This window comes from Cydia splendana, chromosome 8 (genome assembly GCF_910591565.1).
Source record: "Cydia splendana chromosome 8, ilCydSple1.2, whole genome shotgun sequence".
Lineage (NCBI taxonomy): Eukaryota > Metazoa > Arthropoda > Insecta > Lepidoptera > Tortricidae > Cydia > Cydia splendana.
Genome location: NC_085967.1, coordinates 11,168,039 through 11,183,815, shown reverse-complemented (window position 1 = coordinate 11,183,815; position 15,777 = coordinate 11,168,039). Strand labels below are relative to the sequence as shown.

The 15,777-nt window shown below is 40.9% G+C and overlaps 2 protein-coding genes across 2 annotated transcripts in view; one reads left to right on the top strand and one right to left on the bottom strand.

Moving 5' to 3' along the window:
• The window catches only part of LOC134793142 (F-box only protein 21-like), a 155,441-nt gene extending 141,488 nt beyond the window's left edge, over positions 1-13,953 (top strand). Inside the window, exon 12 of the transcript XR_010144496.1 lies at positions 13,327-13,953. The gene's annotated coding sequence lies outside the window, so the exon portion shown is untranslated. The remainder of the gene's footprint in view (positions 1-13,326) is intronic.
• On the bottom strand, positions 2,422-3,741 carry LOC134792850 (UV excision repair protein RAD23 homolog A). The gene has a single exon (XM_063764268.1). The coding sequence runs from the start codon at positions 3,594-3,596 to the stop codon at positions 2,619-2,621; it is 978 nt and encodes a 325-aa protein (XP_063620338.1). The 5' UTR covers positions 3,597-3,741; the 3' UTR covers positions 2,422-2,618.
• Positions 13,954-15,777: the final 1,824 nt, after the last annotated feature.

Below are 15,777 nucleotides of genomic sequence, written 5' to 3'. Positions count from 1 at the left end.
ATCCCGCCCACACATCGGAGCGACGAGCGAATCGGATCCAGTGTGCTAAGCGCCTTCCTTTTGTTCCCCCGTGGTGGGCGCCCGCGTTTTGGTGAGTACTTGTGTAGGCACAGGTACGCAATTTTAGGGGTTTCCTGGTAGTGGCTGCCAGTGGTATAATAGCCTTGGCAAGAACACATCAGTCATGATTATTTCTACGTTTATGTGATGATGTGTGTGCTAAAAATTAGAGATGCAACGGATAGTTGTTTGGCCGGATACCGGATATTCGGCCGGGCCGGATACCGGATATTCGGCCTGACCATCGGCCGAATATCCGGTATCCGGCTGCCGAATATTCGGCCGGCGGAAATATACCTTCATTTCGGTGTTTCCGGTGCGCACTGTGCAGGTTTGATCTGTTTCCTAGTGATCGTACGCGCGGACTCATTTCTAGGTTACTTCGAAATGAGTGCGCATGCAAGTCAGTTGAAAGTTTAAATTGATTTTAAATAATAAACGAGTACGATTTCATAATCAAACGGTTTCATAGTTGTCACGGTCATCCGTGACTGTTTCTTAAATCCAAATTGTTTACTCCGAAATCAAGCAATGTTACTATCCGGTATCCGGCCGGATCGTAGGTCACTATCCGGTATCCGGCCGGATAGTAGGTCACTATCCGGCCGGATATTAAAATAATGGCCGGATAGGCCGGATACCGGATAGTAACCGAATATCGGGTGCATCTCTACTAAAAATAACATTTTCTTAACATTACGACATTACCCTGACTGGACTGACAAGTCATATTTTGTACTTCATATCTATACTACTGGTAGAACTGGTACAACTTCAGTCCTACTACATACATAGTAACACTTTCAGCTAGGCAGTTGTGCTTATGGCGCTATAGTTTTCTAGTAAACGGTAGCTCAGGTTTGGGACTAAATCTATCTACCTTTAAGTTTGTATTTATCATAATACGTATCTCGCAAGTAGCCAAACCTTTCGACCACTACACCATAGAGACCAACCGTTAAGAGTTATTCGTTACATTTAAACATGGTAGGTATTCACTCATAAAAATGGCTTTACCTGAAGAAGGCAAGCAAACAAGCATGCACGTATCTTTTTAATAGGTACTAAAAACACTCATTAATTTCCTTATAAAGCAACTTAAATTCAGGTACAATAGTGCGGCAACCTGACTTGTAGAGCTACCAATATAATATAGCAGTAGTTCACTTCTAGTACTGGTGCTTATTAGCTCTAAGCACTAGTACGAGTACTATAAAGCTAACTAATGCTAAACAATTGTATCGGCCAAGTTAAATTAATACTTTTTCATCGAATTGCCATAAATAAGGAAATGGTGCACTAGGCAGACACTATGTAGACAGAATAAAGCGTAATGGATTGATACCACAGTATGGAGGCAAACAACAAATCAAATTTACCTACAACCCTTTTATCGTTTGGATAGAGTCTATTTTTCTCTGATGACATCGATATCGAACTAAATGTAGTCCAAGCAATCAGTGTTGATGTTGACTCAACAAGAATTGGACTCCAGTGAAGTAGCTCGGTGACTTTCTAGATCTAGAATACAGTATACTGGTTCTGACTGCAGATTAGTAGGTACTACTTCCATTATAATTATTATAAAAATGATAAAATAATTATGCCGAAGGTCTTAGCCCTTGTTCACTAGAGTATAGTCAAGGTATTAAATATCGACACGGACAAAGTCCCATTAATATAGGTACACGACCTTATTACCCATACATTAAGGTAGTGTGTACATATTTTCGGCACTTTCTGTGTCTAATATTTAATACTTGACTGTACCTACATTATTTACTATGTGGCTTATTTGTTTTATAATTACATAACACATTGTTTTAAGGTGGTATTGGTGACTTTCCGACAAAAATAGATGCCAATGACTGGTCATTTTCAATGGGTACTTTACATTATGTTTACGCAGTTACTGGATTCCTAAAATATAAATAGTTGTCTTTCAATTGTCACTGGCGATAGGATACTAATTTTAAACAATCCGAGTCACATCAAAGCCAAAACTAGTTAGTGTAAATTTGAATATTTTGAATGTATGAAAACTATTGTTTTATATACTTAAACAAGGGTGGAACCATGGTATAATAATATACTCCGCCTGGTACTCCATTCCCGTCTTTTCTAGGTCACCTAAGTGATACAAGCCTACGTCATCATGCGACAGCGCTATATGATAATATGCGATAGCACTATATATAGCGGCCATGTTATTGTGACGTAGGCCTGTGTCACTCTGTGAATAGAAGACCATGTTTTATTAGACTATGGGTGGAACTAAAAAAGGCTTCTTTTGATGCCATGTGCCATAAATATCATTGCCTGTTGGTATTAATAAAAAAAGGTAAGAAATAATCAAGTATATGAGTGAACAATAAGAAATTTATTAGACATAAATGATGACAAATTGTTGTGAAACTCAGTGTAAAAATACACTTGAAATATACAAGCAATGAACTATTAGTTAGGCTATTGACATAGATCAACAACATTTGTAATATACTTTTGTATAATATTATTTGTCATCTCTCCTTTGAAAACAATGTATGAGAGCAATAATGTTAGTCATCAAAATTCTGGGACAGCAAGAAGTTAGCTGCTAGGTTTTCATTCTTTTCACAGGCAAAATATGCTTGAATGACCATATCTTCTGGAAATCCTAGTGCTTTTAGTCTTTCAATTGCCTCTTTGTCTTGAGGTGACACTTGGATGACGTTGGGGGGCTGTGCCTGGGGGGCATCTGCAGCACTGTCTTCAACAGCAGCAGCTGCACCAGAACTAGGATTAACAGGTTCATTTAACATTCTAACAAAGGCCTGTTGATGCTGACTAATAGCTTGCAGCAATGCAGGATTTGTCTGACCAATCTGTTGTAACACAGCATTCAATAAGTTAGGATTCTGTTGAATAACAGCTCGCATTTGTTGAAACTGGGGTTGGTCGCGAAGAAACGCTAATGGGTCTTCATCAGACCCCTCATCAACATCTTGCTCCTGAAGTAATTCTTCAGGGATACCTGTTATTAAGTATTCCACTGCTCGTTCACGATTATTAAAGGAAGCGCGCAGCGCTTGCTCTACTTGTTGTCGGTTATATCCCATGTCCATGATGCTCTGCACGGTGGCCTCGAAGTCGGGCTCGTTGGCTGCGACTGCGGCAGGCACTTCGGCTGCATGTTCGGGTTCCGCGGCAGTCGCAGGTTTAGGCGGTTCTTCAGCGGCAGCTTTGTCTTTACTGTCACCACTTTCTGTAGACGCACTTTCACCGGCCTCAGGAGCGGAAGTAGATGACGCTTGAACTTCAGACGCCTTAGGCTTTGTTACCATAATAACAATAAATTTCTTTTCGTCTATATTATAGCTATCAAGCTTGTTATGGTCCAACAGAATCTTCCCAGCGTAGATAAGTCTCTGATGATCGGCAGCATAGTCTTTACCTTTTTCAACTTCAATTTTTAGTTTGAGTGCTTTGACGGTTTCTTCTGGATCGATCTCGACTTGAAACGTTTGTTGTTGCAAAGTCTTTAGTGTCACCAACATTATGTTATTTTCGCGTTGTGCTTAGTATCTGAATTATTAGTTTTACACTATTAACGATGTACCTGACTCGACAAAATTATCCAGTAAACATAACCTCTACTAAAATCTTCGTTTCATTCAGTCAAGTCAAATAATTGCTAGTCAGATGAAAAAATCAAATTGTCTATGGAGATATACATTGTGTGCACATACATAGAGGTACAATCAAGGGCCCAACGTTTTCTGTTCTCTTTCACGTCGCAGCAACTAGTATCATTTCTCTCTCCTCGCTCTTTTAAAAATGCCGTTTGTCAAAAAAGGACAACCATACTGTTGACAAGGTGGACTTCAAATCAAGTGTTGCCTTTCTTGATGCGCCCAGGCTGTGTATGTGTGCGTAAAAGCGTATATGTGTGCTCTTTTAGGGATGTGAAAAGTCGATTTTAATCATGTTATATATCGATAAACGCTACACAGCGGAACGAAATAGCGATTAATTGAAGCTTCAATATCTTCGTTAAACATAAACATAATTGAAATGCTAATGGATAATGAATATATTATAATATAATAATATAATTCAATTATTGCCGAACACCTATTTTAGGACGTATTCATGTATTTTAATTAAATATCTGAACTTTCCCTTGGTTCCCTGCTGGGGCGTGACTATAAAATTGTGATCTGATAACCACAATAAAGAATAAAAGCGTTTTTGGTAATTTTAGGTATCGTTAAGCCTTTGAAGTAAAATTAAAATTGCAAGAAATGTCGATAGTTTATCGCTATGACTTTATCGACATGGCTACAGCAACGTGGGCCTCATTGTTAATCGTACACTAAACAAAAGTGGCAACAGTGACAGCTCGCTGAGACACCGTCTCTATATATTATAAGTCTATGGGTACAATAATATAGAGATGAAACGGGGGAGGGGCCAAATGACCGAACGAGATATAGGTGAACCAGGATCTATTGAGGGTGCGCCATGTTACGGAAATTTGTTGGTACTAATTTCTAGCAATGGCAACAATTTTAATAATAGACAACATCTACCCTCTATGATAGTTGTCAAAAACATTGCTTTGTCTAGTTTCGTGTGAATTATTATTAGACTGCAATAATCATGCCGAAATTTTAAGATTTTACAGAGAAAAAAGTTGTAAATAGTGTATATAGTTATTTATTGGGAAAAAACGTGCGGGAGAGAAATTTCTTCCATTAGAAAACATAACGAAATTAGCACCTGAATTGACGGGTAAGTTTCAAACTTATGGACAAATGTCACTATAGTCAGGTCGTCACGATTTGGTTGATGTCTTGTAATAATTTGATTTGTGTATTAGGTGTATCGCATGCATCGGCATCACGGATTGCTAGCGAAGGGCGAAGGGCGGAATTAAAATTAAAAAAAAGAAAACAAAAAAAGAAAATAGATTTCGATGATTTTGATTTATGTGTCATACGTCGTAAAATTCACGAATTTTATAGCGTAAAAACCGAAGAAATATCCAAACATCAAACTTCGCACTTATTAAAGTTGTCGGAATAAAACAAAAATCATCTGCCAATTTCCATTGTCCCCACTATACAAATTGTTGCTATATAAAATTGAAAACGAGCGCCCTCTTGACAATACTCCCAAAGTTCTGGTTTACCTATACACTTATAGAACTTTCAGTAGGAGTAGCAGAGAAAGATATTATTGCTTGTCCTTGTCACAGTCTCACTTTTTTTTTGTTCCCCACCATAAATTTAGTATGGTCTATGGTGGGCAACAAATAACCCGACCGAATTACGTAGATTGTTTTTGGTATATTGTCAGAAATGTTAAAACGTGTTTTTAATATTGTCGCATTGCGTATGTTTTGTCCCTCACGGAGGCACGCGTATACCACTTTTATTGAAACTGCAAAGCGTGTAATAAGATATAAACAATAATGCCAATATAAGAAACTGTTATTCCGTTAACTTAAGCGCCTACTACACGCTCGCTAATACGGCTTCAGACCAACTTCAGACTACTGGGCTATAACCGCGAAATCGAAGTTCGCAAATTGCGGGCATTTTTCTCTGTCACTCTTATTACGCCTTCCTTGGAGTAAAAGAGAAAGATCCCCGCAATTTGCGAATATCGGTTTTCGCGGTAGTCCCTCTGTTTTTTAACCCCCGATTCAAAAAAAGGGGTTTGACCATGAATGTAGTATTAAACTGGATTGGGCATGAGTAGTGGGGATAACTGACAGAACGGGATAGTCTTACGTATCTTTCAGTAGGAGTAGCAGAGAAAGCGCTATTATTGTTTGTCCTTATCACAGTCTCACATATTTTTTGTTCCCCACCATTTTTTTAGTATGGATAATGGTGGGCAACAAATAAATTCGACCAATCACAGTGTCGCATTTGCGTATGTTTTGTCCCTCACGGAGGCACGCGTATACCACTTCTATACGATCCTACCTTCTATGGGTTTGACGCTTTGACGCCAATGTCTAGCCCCCTCCAGACTATGCGCGTGAATCGCGGGCGAAGCCGCGAACGCGAGTGTGGAGTCGATTTCGCAGGTCTGCGTTCAAGACTCCACACTCGCGTTCGCGGCTTTGCGCCGCGATTCGCGCACGAGTGTGGAGGAGGCTTCTGTCCGTGGCATGAATCTAGTAAATAACTGGATCTGGCAAAAGGGGTGGGGCGGAAATGACCGAACGGGATAGTCTTATGTATCTTTCAGTAGGAGTAGCAGCGAAAGAGCTATTATTGTTTGTCCTTGTTTTATTTTTTCCCCACCGTAAATTTAGTATGGATTATGGTGGGCTACAAATTAATTCGACCAATCATAGTGTCGCATTGCGTATGTTTTGTCCCTCACGGAGGCACGCGTGTACCACTTCTATAGGATCCTACCATGAATCTAAGATATACCTGGATCTGGCATGAGTGGTGGGGGTAACTGACAGAACGGGATAGTCTTATGTATCTTTCAGTAGGAGTAGCAGCGAAAGAGCTATTATTCTTTGTCCTTGTTACAGTCTCACATTTTATTTGTTCCCCACCTTTTTTTTAGTATGCGTGATAATGGTGGGCAACAAATGAATTCGACCAATCACAGTGTCGTATTTGCGTATGTTTTGTCCCTCACGGTGGAACGCGTATACCACTTCTATACAATCCTACCTTCTATGGATCCTACTTCTATGGTCTGTGGCATCGTAGCCTCCAACGGATGGGCTGATTTCGATGCGGTTTTTTACGTGGAGGCGAGATTTCTTGCGGCGGTTCTTAGCTATATTTCATAGACATTGATCCTCAGTCAGTCAGTGAGTGGTCAGTGATCAGTTTGAGTATCAGCTCCTTTCCAAAATGATCTAAGGCATTTTTGGCTTAAATGCATTTTGTTGGCATTCAGCGTAAGGGGATTTTATTTAATAGAATAGTTATTTCGTTCCCTGACTGCAACCATAATTTTTTTATCGTATAATAAACGGTTGGATACCAAATTGTGTGACTTGGTTGCCAGCCGTGTGTTAGTGTTAGGCGCTTAGGACATAGATCTGAGGCGGATTGAGTTAGCAATATCGCTTACTCCCTTTGCCGTGCATCCCTACTTTGAACAAGATCCGCTCACTTTATAGGTATTTTGTCTACTTTACTAGTGGGGTAACAAACTGCATTTTTTTTTCTTGCCCTTTACCACTGAGCTACCTTTTACACCACATAAGCCCACTTCCAAACAAAGCGACGGGTTATTCCCACTAGTTACCACCAAGTTCTTGCCAGTGGTAACTACTGTGATTTTTTTTTCCACCTTTTACCACTGGTAACTACTGGGAAAAAAATCCCACTAGTTACCACCAACTCGGCTTGGTGGTAAAAGGTGGGATTTTTTTCCCAGTAGTTACCACCAAAATATTGTTAGAATTCAATACTAATAAAAACAGTATAAATAGTATAGTCGTATAAATGTAGCGTGCTGTAATAAATAATTTTATTATGTGTCAGTTAGTGATTCAGTAAACTGCTTTAAAAGTGATCAAATAGTACATTATTGTCGAGGCTCGGAAGTAGCTACTTGCAGGCTGAGGATTCGTTTTAAACGGACGACCTTGGGAGTCCGTTTAATTGAATCCGAAGCCAGCAAGTAGCCTTCCAGCCGAGTCATATATAGTGCTTTTCTCAAAAATGGTGCAAGAAATATAAATATCATAGAAATATTTTACAAAAGCAACTTTCTTACGTATATATTTTCACAGAAAAAAGTAGAAACAATTGAAAAAATTAGCTTTGCCGCCTTTTTATTTTTTTTATAAAAAAATAAAAGTGTATTTTTCTGCCGAAAATACGCCAACCTATTTGAGACAGCTAAATAGTCGCGGTACTAATCATCTGTTTGGCTGTTTAATGGGCCTGTGCCTTCATTTGATATGGCCATTTCAACTTTTAAAAAGTTTGGAACTCGACAAATAATGGAATTTGTATGCAACATTGCAGTCCCAAAATCGAGACTGCAATGTTTTTAACTTTTTAATTTTTGACTGACCATAAACTACGCGCTTCGCAACCTATTTTTTAAACGGCAAAGTCGACTTTGCCGTCCATTTTTGAGAAAAATATTAAAACAGTTTTACCGGTATAAGTGTAAAAACTAAAATAGAAGAGTCTCATTCTAGTTAAATCGAAATTAACTTATTATCCGGATTATATTTTTCTTATTAAATATAAATTGAATTACATATTTATACAAACGAACAAACAAATCAGTCAAAAACCGACAGAACTGATTTCGTTTTATTATTTACACCTACTTCATTTCGTTCTATTCTAATATAACACGACGCAGAGCTGGAATATGTAGGTATTCATAATTTGTAGTCAGGCTAAATAAGTAAAGGGCATGGTTGTTATTAAAACCGCTTAGGGCGCGCTTCGGATGGGCTGACTGCTCGGACTAACCAGCATAGGCTCGCATTCCAATTACGCTCGGGTAGTACATCGCTCGGTCATGTTACGCTGGTTGGCTCGATTGCTTAAATACCCACGCTAGCGGGATGGTAATAACACTCTACCAGAGGGGCATCAGTACTATTCGTACAGTACACTTCTTTTTTGTATTTAACTTTTATTCTTTTGGTCCTTTTGGAAAATATGTTTATTGGAAGAACGTGTAAGTAATTAAAATCACATAAAACAACCTTAAATTGAGAACGACGAACGAGCAAGAGGGCGTCAGGCTAAGAGCAAAAATCAGAAAAAGAGTAAAATAATAATTATGTACTTTATCTGATTCTGATGGCGATGGCGTGCGAATGCGAACGTCTATAAAACCTGGTAGAGTTGGGAATGTGAATGTGATCTTGCAATTAAATATGGTATAGATGTTTTTAAGTTTTCTTATAGTCCGTGGCGCTCACGACAAAAAAGTGTGATACGGCAAATGATGATGATGGAATTTCCTTTTGCAGAGTTGCTCCTTTTGACTCGCAGATTGATTTAGGAAGGGGAGCCAACCGGATTTTTGATGCAAAATTTTGACTTAAGGGGAACCCCCCGAAATTTGTAAAAAATAATGTTTTGCTATGTGGTCAAGTTTGGTATCATTTTCGTGTAATTCAAGGATGCTAAATTCGTTTCTGATATTTATTTTATACGGTTTCATATAAATAATTTGAAAAAAAAAAAAACTATTTTAGTTTTTTCCGAATAAAAGCCGATATTTTTATTATTTTAATATGCACACCAAATTTCATGAAAAAGCCCTACGTTCCTCGTTATAAAAAGTATACACATGGCATATTTATGTCTAAAAACATAGAGAAAAAAAATGAAATGTAGACCTACTTTCGACCAACAGACCAACCTACTTTGAAACACGTAAGTCCGTCAAGAAATTGACGGGCTCTGCGAAGGGCCGCTACAAAGCTCTTAGAGGACTGGGAGTTGCGCATGAGGAGGCGCTACAACTGTCCGGAAAGAGCTTCGCGGAACTCAAGAAAATGGGGCACAAGTTCGGGTCCACTCATTCCAGACCCGAGCCAAAATCGGCCAAACGGCCGCGCTCGGAGGAGAAGTCACCGCAGGGTAACATCTGCAAGAACCCAAGGGTGACTGTGACCCCCCCAACCCAACCCCAACCCTCACAACTCTACAACGAGGTCCTCAGCCAAAGTCCGAGTCGGAATCAAGGACTCCAAGCCGCTGAGTGTCGCGCAATTGGAGACCCTCTGCAACACCATCTTGCAAAAGATTGCGACTCTGGAGATGGACGAGGGACCAAAGTTCAAGGGTTACGCATACAAGCCAGGCTGGTTACTCATCACCTGTAGTGACCAAAGATCAAAAGCCTGGCTTGAACAAATAACACCTTCCCTAAAACCATGGCCGGAAGCCAACCTCGGGGTCATCCCTGAAAATGAGCTTCCCAAGCCTAATATAGGGATGGTGTTTATCCCAGAGATAGACGACTCCAAGGTAAGACAGTCGCTATCTCTACTCTATGCACAGAACCAGGGGCTGTACACAGAGTATTGGAAGATTCTCCACACCAAAGTCGAGAAGAGTGGGGTTATGGTAACCCTATCTCTAGACGACATGTCGGTGGAGAATCTACAAAAAAAGGGCCTAAAGGCAAACTTAGGTTTCCGGGAGGTCCAGTTTCGGCTAAAGGGCCAACCAAAGACCCATCAGCCAGAAACTGAACTTTCCCAAGACCCACCACCGCAGGATGCAAACCCTACCCTTCCTACCACCTTATCCCAAAAGCCCGCCCGAAAGGTGCCTTCAGGTCCAAAACGGGCGGCTTCCCAAACATCCAATCCCAAACCAGGACCATTGGGCTTGCAGCGGTTTCTCGCCAACCGGGGAGGATCCAGGGGCAACAACCGCCCAAGGGGTAAAGGAGACAGAGGGGGCCACCAAGGGCGCACCAGTGCCCACCGCGGTGGCAAATAACAACGACGCATTCGGGGGCAGGGGGGTGATGTTCCTCCAGGTCAATCTCCACCACGCCATAGCGGCCACAGCGGTCATAGAAAAACTTTTTTGCGAAAATGGCCTGGCCCTCGCCCTCATACAAGAACCATGGATCAACACCAAGTCCATGGCATCAGGACTGAACAGAGCAGGAAAGGTACTAATCTACGAAAAAGGAACCAAACCGAGAGCCTGCATCGTATTTAACAAAAATATTAACTTCTTGCCTGGTACAGAACTATGCAGTGAAGATCAAGTAGCTGCCTACGTCGATCTCAAAGGGAGAGGAGCACTCAAGGTAATAGTCTGCTCCGCCCACCTGCCCGGAGAGAAGCAAGATCCCACAGAAGAACTGACTAAAGTACGCTAGAGTACGCTCAGGCACAAAAGGCGGAACTTATTGTGGGATGTGACGCCAACGCCCACCACACCATCTGGGGGAGCACTGGAATCAACAAAAGGGGTGAGTTACTATCCCAATTCATCTTTACCAATTGTCTGCACTTGTTGAATAAGGGCAACACGCCCACCTTCGTAACTAGAGCTAGGCAACAAGTATTAGATATAACCTTCGCTACTGAAAAGGCGGCAAACTGCCTAGCCGACTGGCGGGTCAGTAGTGAAAACTCAATGTCGGACCACAGACATATTTTGTTCAGTGTTAAAGGCTCTCTAGGTAGGGAACCACTTACACGCTGAAATCCAAAAGAAACGTCATGGGAAGCCTATAAGGCGGACCTCGCAAACCGTGTAAAGGAAGTCCCAAAATATGTAAAAACACAAGACTCTCTCAACATGGCAGTTAACTTAATATCTGAAGGCATACGTAGGGCCTACGAACAAGCCTGCCCGCTGAAAGAGGTACAAACTACTAACACAATGACGTGGTGGAACAAAAAGCTAGAAAACGTTCGCAGGTCCACACGTCGCATATTCAATTACTCGACCACCCCGAATGGGTGGGAAAGGTATGCTAAAGCGTTGACTGAATATAATAAACAAATCAGGAAAGCAAAAAGGTCATGGAGAAGGTTCTGTGAAGAGATTGCCCAAACTCATAAAGGTGCGAGAATTCACAAAATACTCTCCAAGACACCAACCAACTAACTTGGTCTCCTCAAAAGACCAGATGGCACATTTACAAACACAGAAGAGGAAACTCTGGACTTGCTCAGAGGCACCCACTTCCTCGGTTCGTACTCAACCAGTAATACACAACTTTGCGCCCAAAGGAACCCTCGAATCCATAGGGTACGCAATACCGACTGGAATTTGGCAACTAACATCTTTAGACCAAACAAAATTAAATGGGCATTAGGAAAATTCAAACCATTTAAATCAGCGGGAGAAGATGGAGTGTTTCCGGCGCTTTTACAGCAGGGACAAGACCTCCTCCTCCCGCATCTGGCCAGAATATTCCGAGCAAGCTTCGCGTGGGGAATTATACCAGATAAATGGACTCGGGTCAAGGCACGCTTTATACCAAAGGCAGGGAAAAAGGACTACTCACAGCCTAAATCCTTCAGACCTTTTAGTCTAACATCGTTCTTACTCAAAACGATGGAAAGAATCATTGATCAGCACATTAGAGCCAAATACCTTGTGGAAAGACCACTAAGTGTAAATCAACATGCTTACCAAAAGGGAAAATCTACGGAGACTGCCCTACTTGACCTGGTTGACAAGGTGCAGAAAACCCTAGAGGACAAGCAAACCGCTCTATGTGCGTTCCTTGATGTCGAGAGTGCTTTCGACAATACGCCCACAGAGACCATACTCAATGGTATGAAATCAAAGGGAGTAGACGAAACCACCACCAGATGAGTACATAGCATGCTCTCGAATAGAGTAGCCACTCTAACCCTCAATACTATAGAGCATGAATTTTATACCACAAAAGGGTGCCCACAAGGAGGCGTTCTATCCCCACTCTTATGGACCCTAGCAGTGGACCAACTTCTTGCAATTATGTCAGGCCAAGACTATGACACACAAGGATATGCCGACGACCTTGTAGTCATCATCAAAGGCCCATGCCTCCACACGATATCCAACCTAATGCAAGCAGCTCTAAACACTATATTCAAATGGTGTCGAGAAAATGACTTGTCCATTAATCCGAGCAAGACCGTGATAGTTCCATTCACAAGAAAACGGAAGCTCGAAAAGCTCACAGAACCAAGACTTAATGGACAAATAATATCATTCTCAGACGAGGTCAAGTACCTGGGGGTCACCTTCGACCAAAAGTTAACTTGGAACCCTCACCTGAGAAACATAATACAAAAAGCAAAAATGCCCATGTGGTCATGCTGTCGCATGGCAGGAGCAAGATGGGGCCATAAGACCCAAAATTGCTATGTGGTTATACACAGCTGTAGTGAGACCAATTATCACCTATGCTTCCGCAGTCTGGTGTAACAAAACCAACCAAAAGACGGCAATAGACACATTAAACAGCCTGCAACGCACGGCTTGTCTAACAGCACCAGCACCAGGCGCCTTCTCCTCGACACCGGGGGCAGCCCTAGATGTATTGCTGGATATTATACCACTCCACTTGCAGGTGCAAAAGGAGGCCAAGCAGTGCGTCTACAGAATCTGCACGCTAAACAGGCCAAAATGGCGCTCTCAAGCATTAACCAAACTAAAGGCCTGGGTTTTTGCAAATAGAACCCTTAGCATGCCCACAGATGACACGCACACACTCAATGTCACTTTACTAAACTGTACACAGTAGAAATACCTCCTAGAGACAAATGGACTAACGACCAAATGTTCGTTGAAGAGGGAAGCCTTATTTGGTATACGGATGGTTCCAAGAAAGGCAATGATGTAGGATTTGGGATCTATTGTGAGAGACCTTAGCTCAGAGCTAGCGTCAGCATGGGCACACAGGCCTCAATCTTCCAGGCAGAAGTCTTCGCCATCAACAAATGTGCGGAGATCAACCTGGATAGAAACCTAAGACACCAGCATATCTACATCAACTCAGACAGCCAGGCTGCTCTGCTGGCACTAGAATCTCTTGAGTCAAACTCAAGACTAGTCCAGAACTGTAAATCAAACCTAAATGCACTGGCTAATTCCAACAAAGTCATACTTAGATGGGTACCAGGGCACTCCGACATTAACGGAAACGAAGAAGCGGATGAACTTGCTAGGAAGGGCGCAGACACACCCCTGGTCGGCCCAGAACCGTTTTGTGGAATTACAAAACGGGACGCATATTCTCTGCTCAACAACATAGAAAAAAGGAGAGCAATCGATTGGTGGAAGTTCGTCAAAGGACAAGAACACTCGAAAGCTCTAATCAAAGGGTTCAACAGCAAAACTGCTAAGGAGCTTCTAGGGCTCAAAAGACACAAAACTTGTGCGGTGACTAGAATTTTGACTGGACACTGCAAGTTGAACAAACACATGTTCCAAATAGGGAAAAAACAAGATGCGACATGCAGGTTCTGCCAGGAGTCAGAGGAGACTGCTATGCACATTCTCTGCTCCTGCGGACCACTAATGTCCAAAAGAAGTACCTACCTAGGGCGACATATACTGGAACCCTATGAGGTACAGAGCATTACGGCCCAAAGAATCTGGAATTTCCTGGATTCAACGGGCATTAGTAGTGCCTGTAACTTTAAAGGGCCGTCACAATAGATCACAGCTTGGTCGAAGTGTCACTCAAAGGCCCACAACACCCCAATAATAATAGTAATAAATACTTTCGACCACCAGTTCACTGAATAGTATACAAAGATATGAGTTACAGCTATGAGAATTACGGCGTTTGATGATGATGAGATACCCTTTAACATAGTGAGTCCTTAGAACCCTTAGATAATTTTAGGAACGGGAGCCACCTTGATTTTTGGTGCGGTGTGCTTGAAAGGGTGGGGATGATTTGTTCTATACAATCATAAATTTATGAAAGCATCTGTTTAGGTTTCTGCATTAAGTTTGGTGTCATTATCGAGTAAATTAAAAGATAAAGAGAAATGGACTAATAGTTACATTATTTCGTATTTAAAAGATTTTACTGTCTAATATATTTGTAAACACTCTTTAACATTGCTTATGCTCGGTGCACATCGTAATCCGATTTAAGGGACGTAGCTATACGGAGGAAAATAATTTAAAAATTAGTCAATATTTACATTATTAATTTGTATTTTGAATATTTAATTACCTAAATTATTTCTGTCTTTTGATTTACTCGAAAATGTTATCAAACTTATTGCAGAAACCTAAACAGGTGCTTGCGTAAATTTATGATTGTATGGGACAAATCATCCCACCTTTCATCCCGACTGTATCAAAAATCAAGGTGGATCTCCTTCCTAAAATGATCTAAGGGTTCTAAGGACTCACTAGGTATAATAAAAAGGGATATCATCATCAAACGCCATAAATTGCTTAGCTATAGCTCACATCGTTGTATCTTGTTCATTGAGTAGTCGAAAGTAGGTCTACATTTAATTATTTTTGGTCACTATAATGTAAAATAAATATGCCATATGTATACTTTTTATAACGAGAAATAGTAGCCGAGTTGGTGGTAACTAGTGGGATTTTTTTTCCCAGTAGTTACCAGTGGTAAAAGGTGGGAAAAAAATTCCCAGTAGTTACCACTGGTAAGAACTTGGTGGTAATTAGTGGGAATAACCCTTTATATTTAATAAGATAAATTTAATCGGGATAATAAGTTAATTTCGATTTAACTAGAATGAGACTATTCTATTTTAGTTTTTACACTTATACTGGTAAAACTGTTTTAATATTTTTGATCACTTTTAAAGCAGTTTACTAAATCACTAACTGACACATAATTATTTATTGCAGCACGCTACATTTATACTATACTATTTGTACTGTTTTTATTAGTATTGAATTCTAACAATATTTTGGTGGTAACTACTGGGAAAATTAAATCCCACCTTTTACCAGTGGTAACTACTGGGAATAAAAATTCCCACTAGTTACCACCAAGCCGAGTTGGTGTTAACTAGTGGGAAAAAAAATCTCAGTAGTTACCACTGGTAAGAACTTGGTGGTAACTAGTGGGAATAACCCAAAGCGACTGGTGGTAACTACTGGGTATTAATTTTTGACCGAGCGTTAGAGGTCTCCATTTCAGCTTGGACAAAAATGCTTTTGTATGTCCGGATGTTGTCCTCTGCAGGTCGCATGTCTCAACCGATTCCGAACTGGTCGCATTTCTAAAAATGTTGTGAGCACTCCT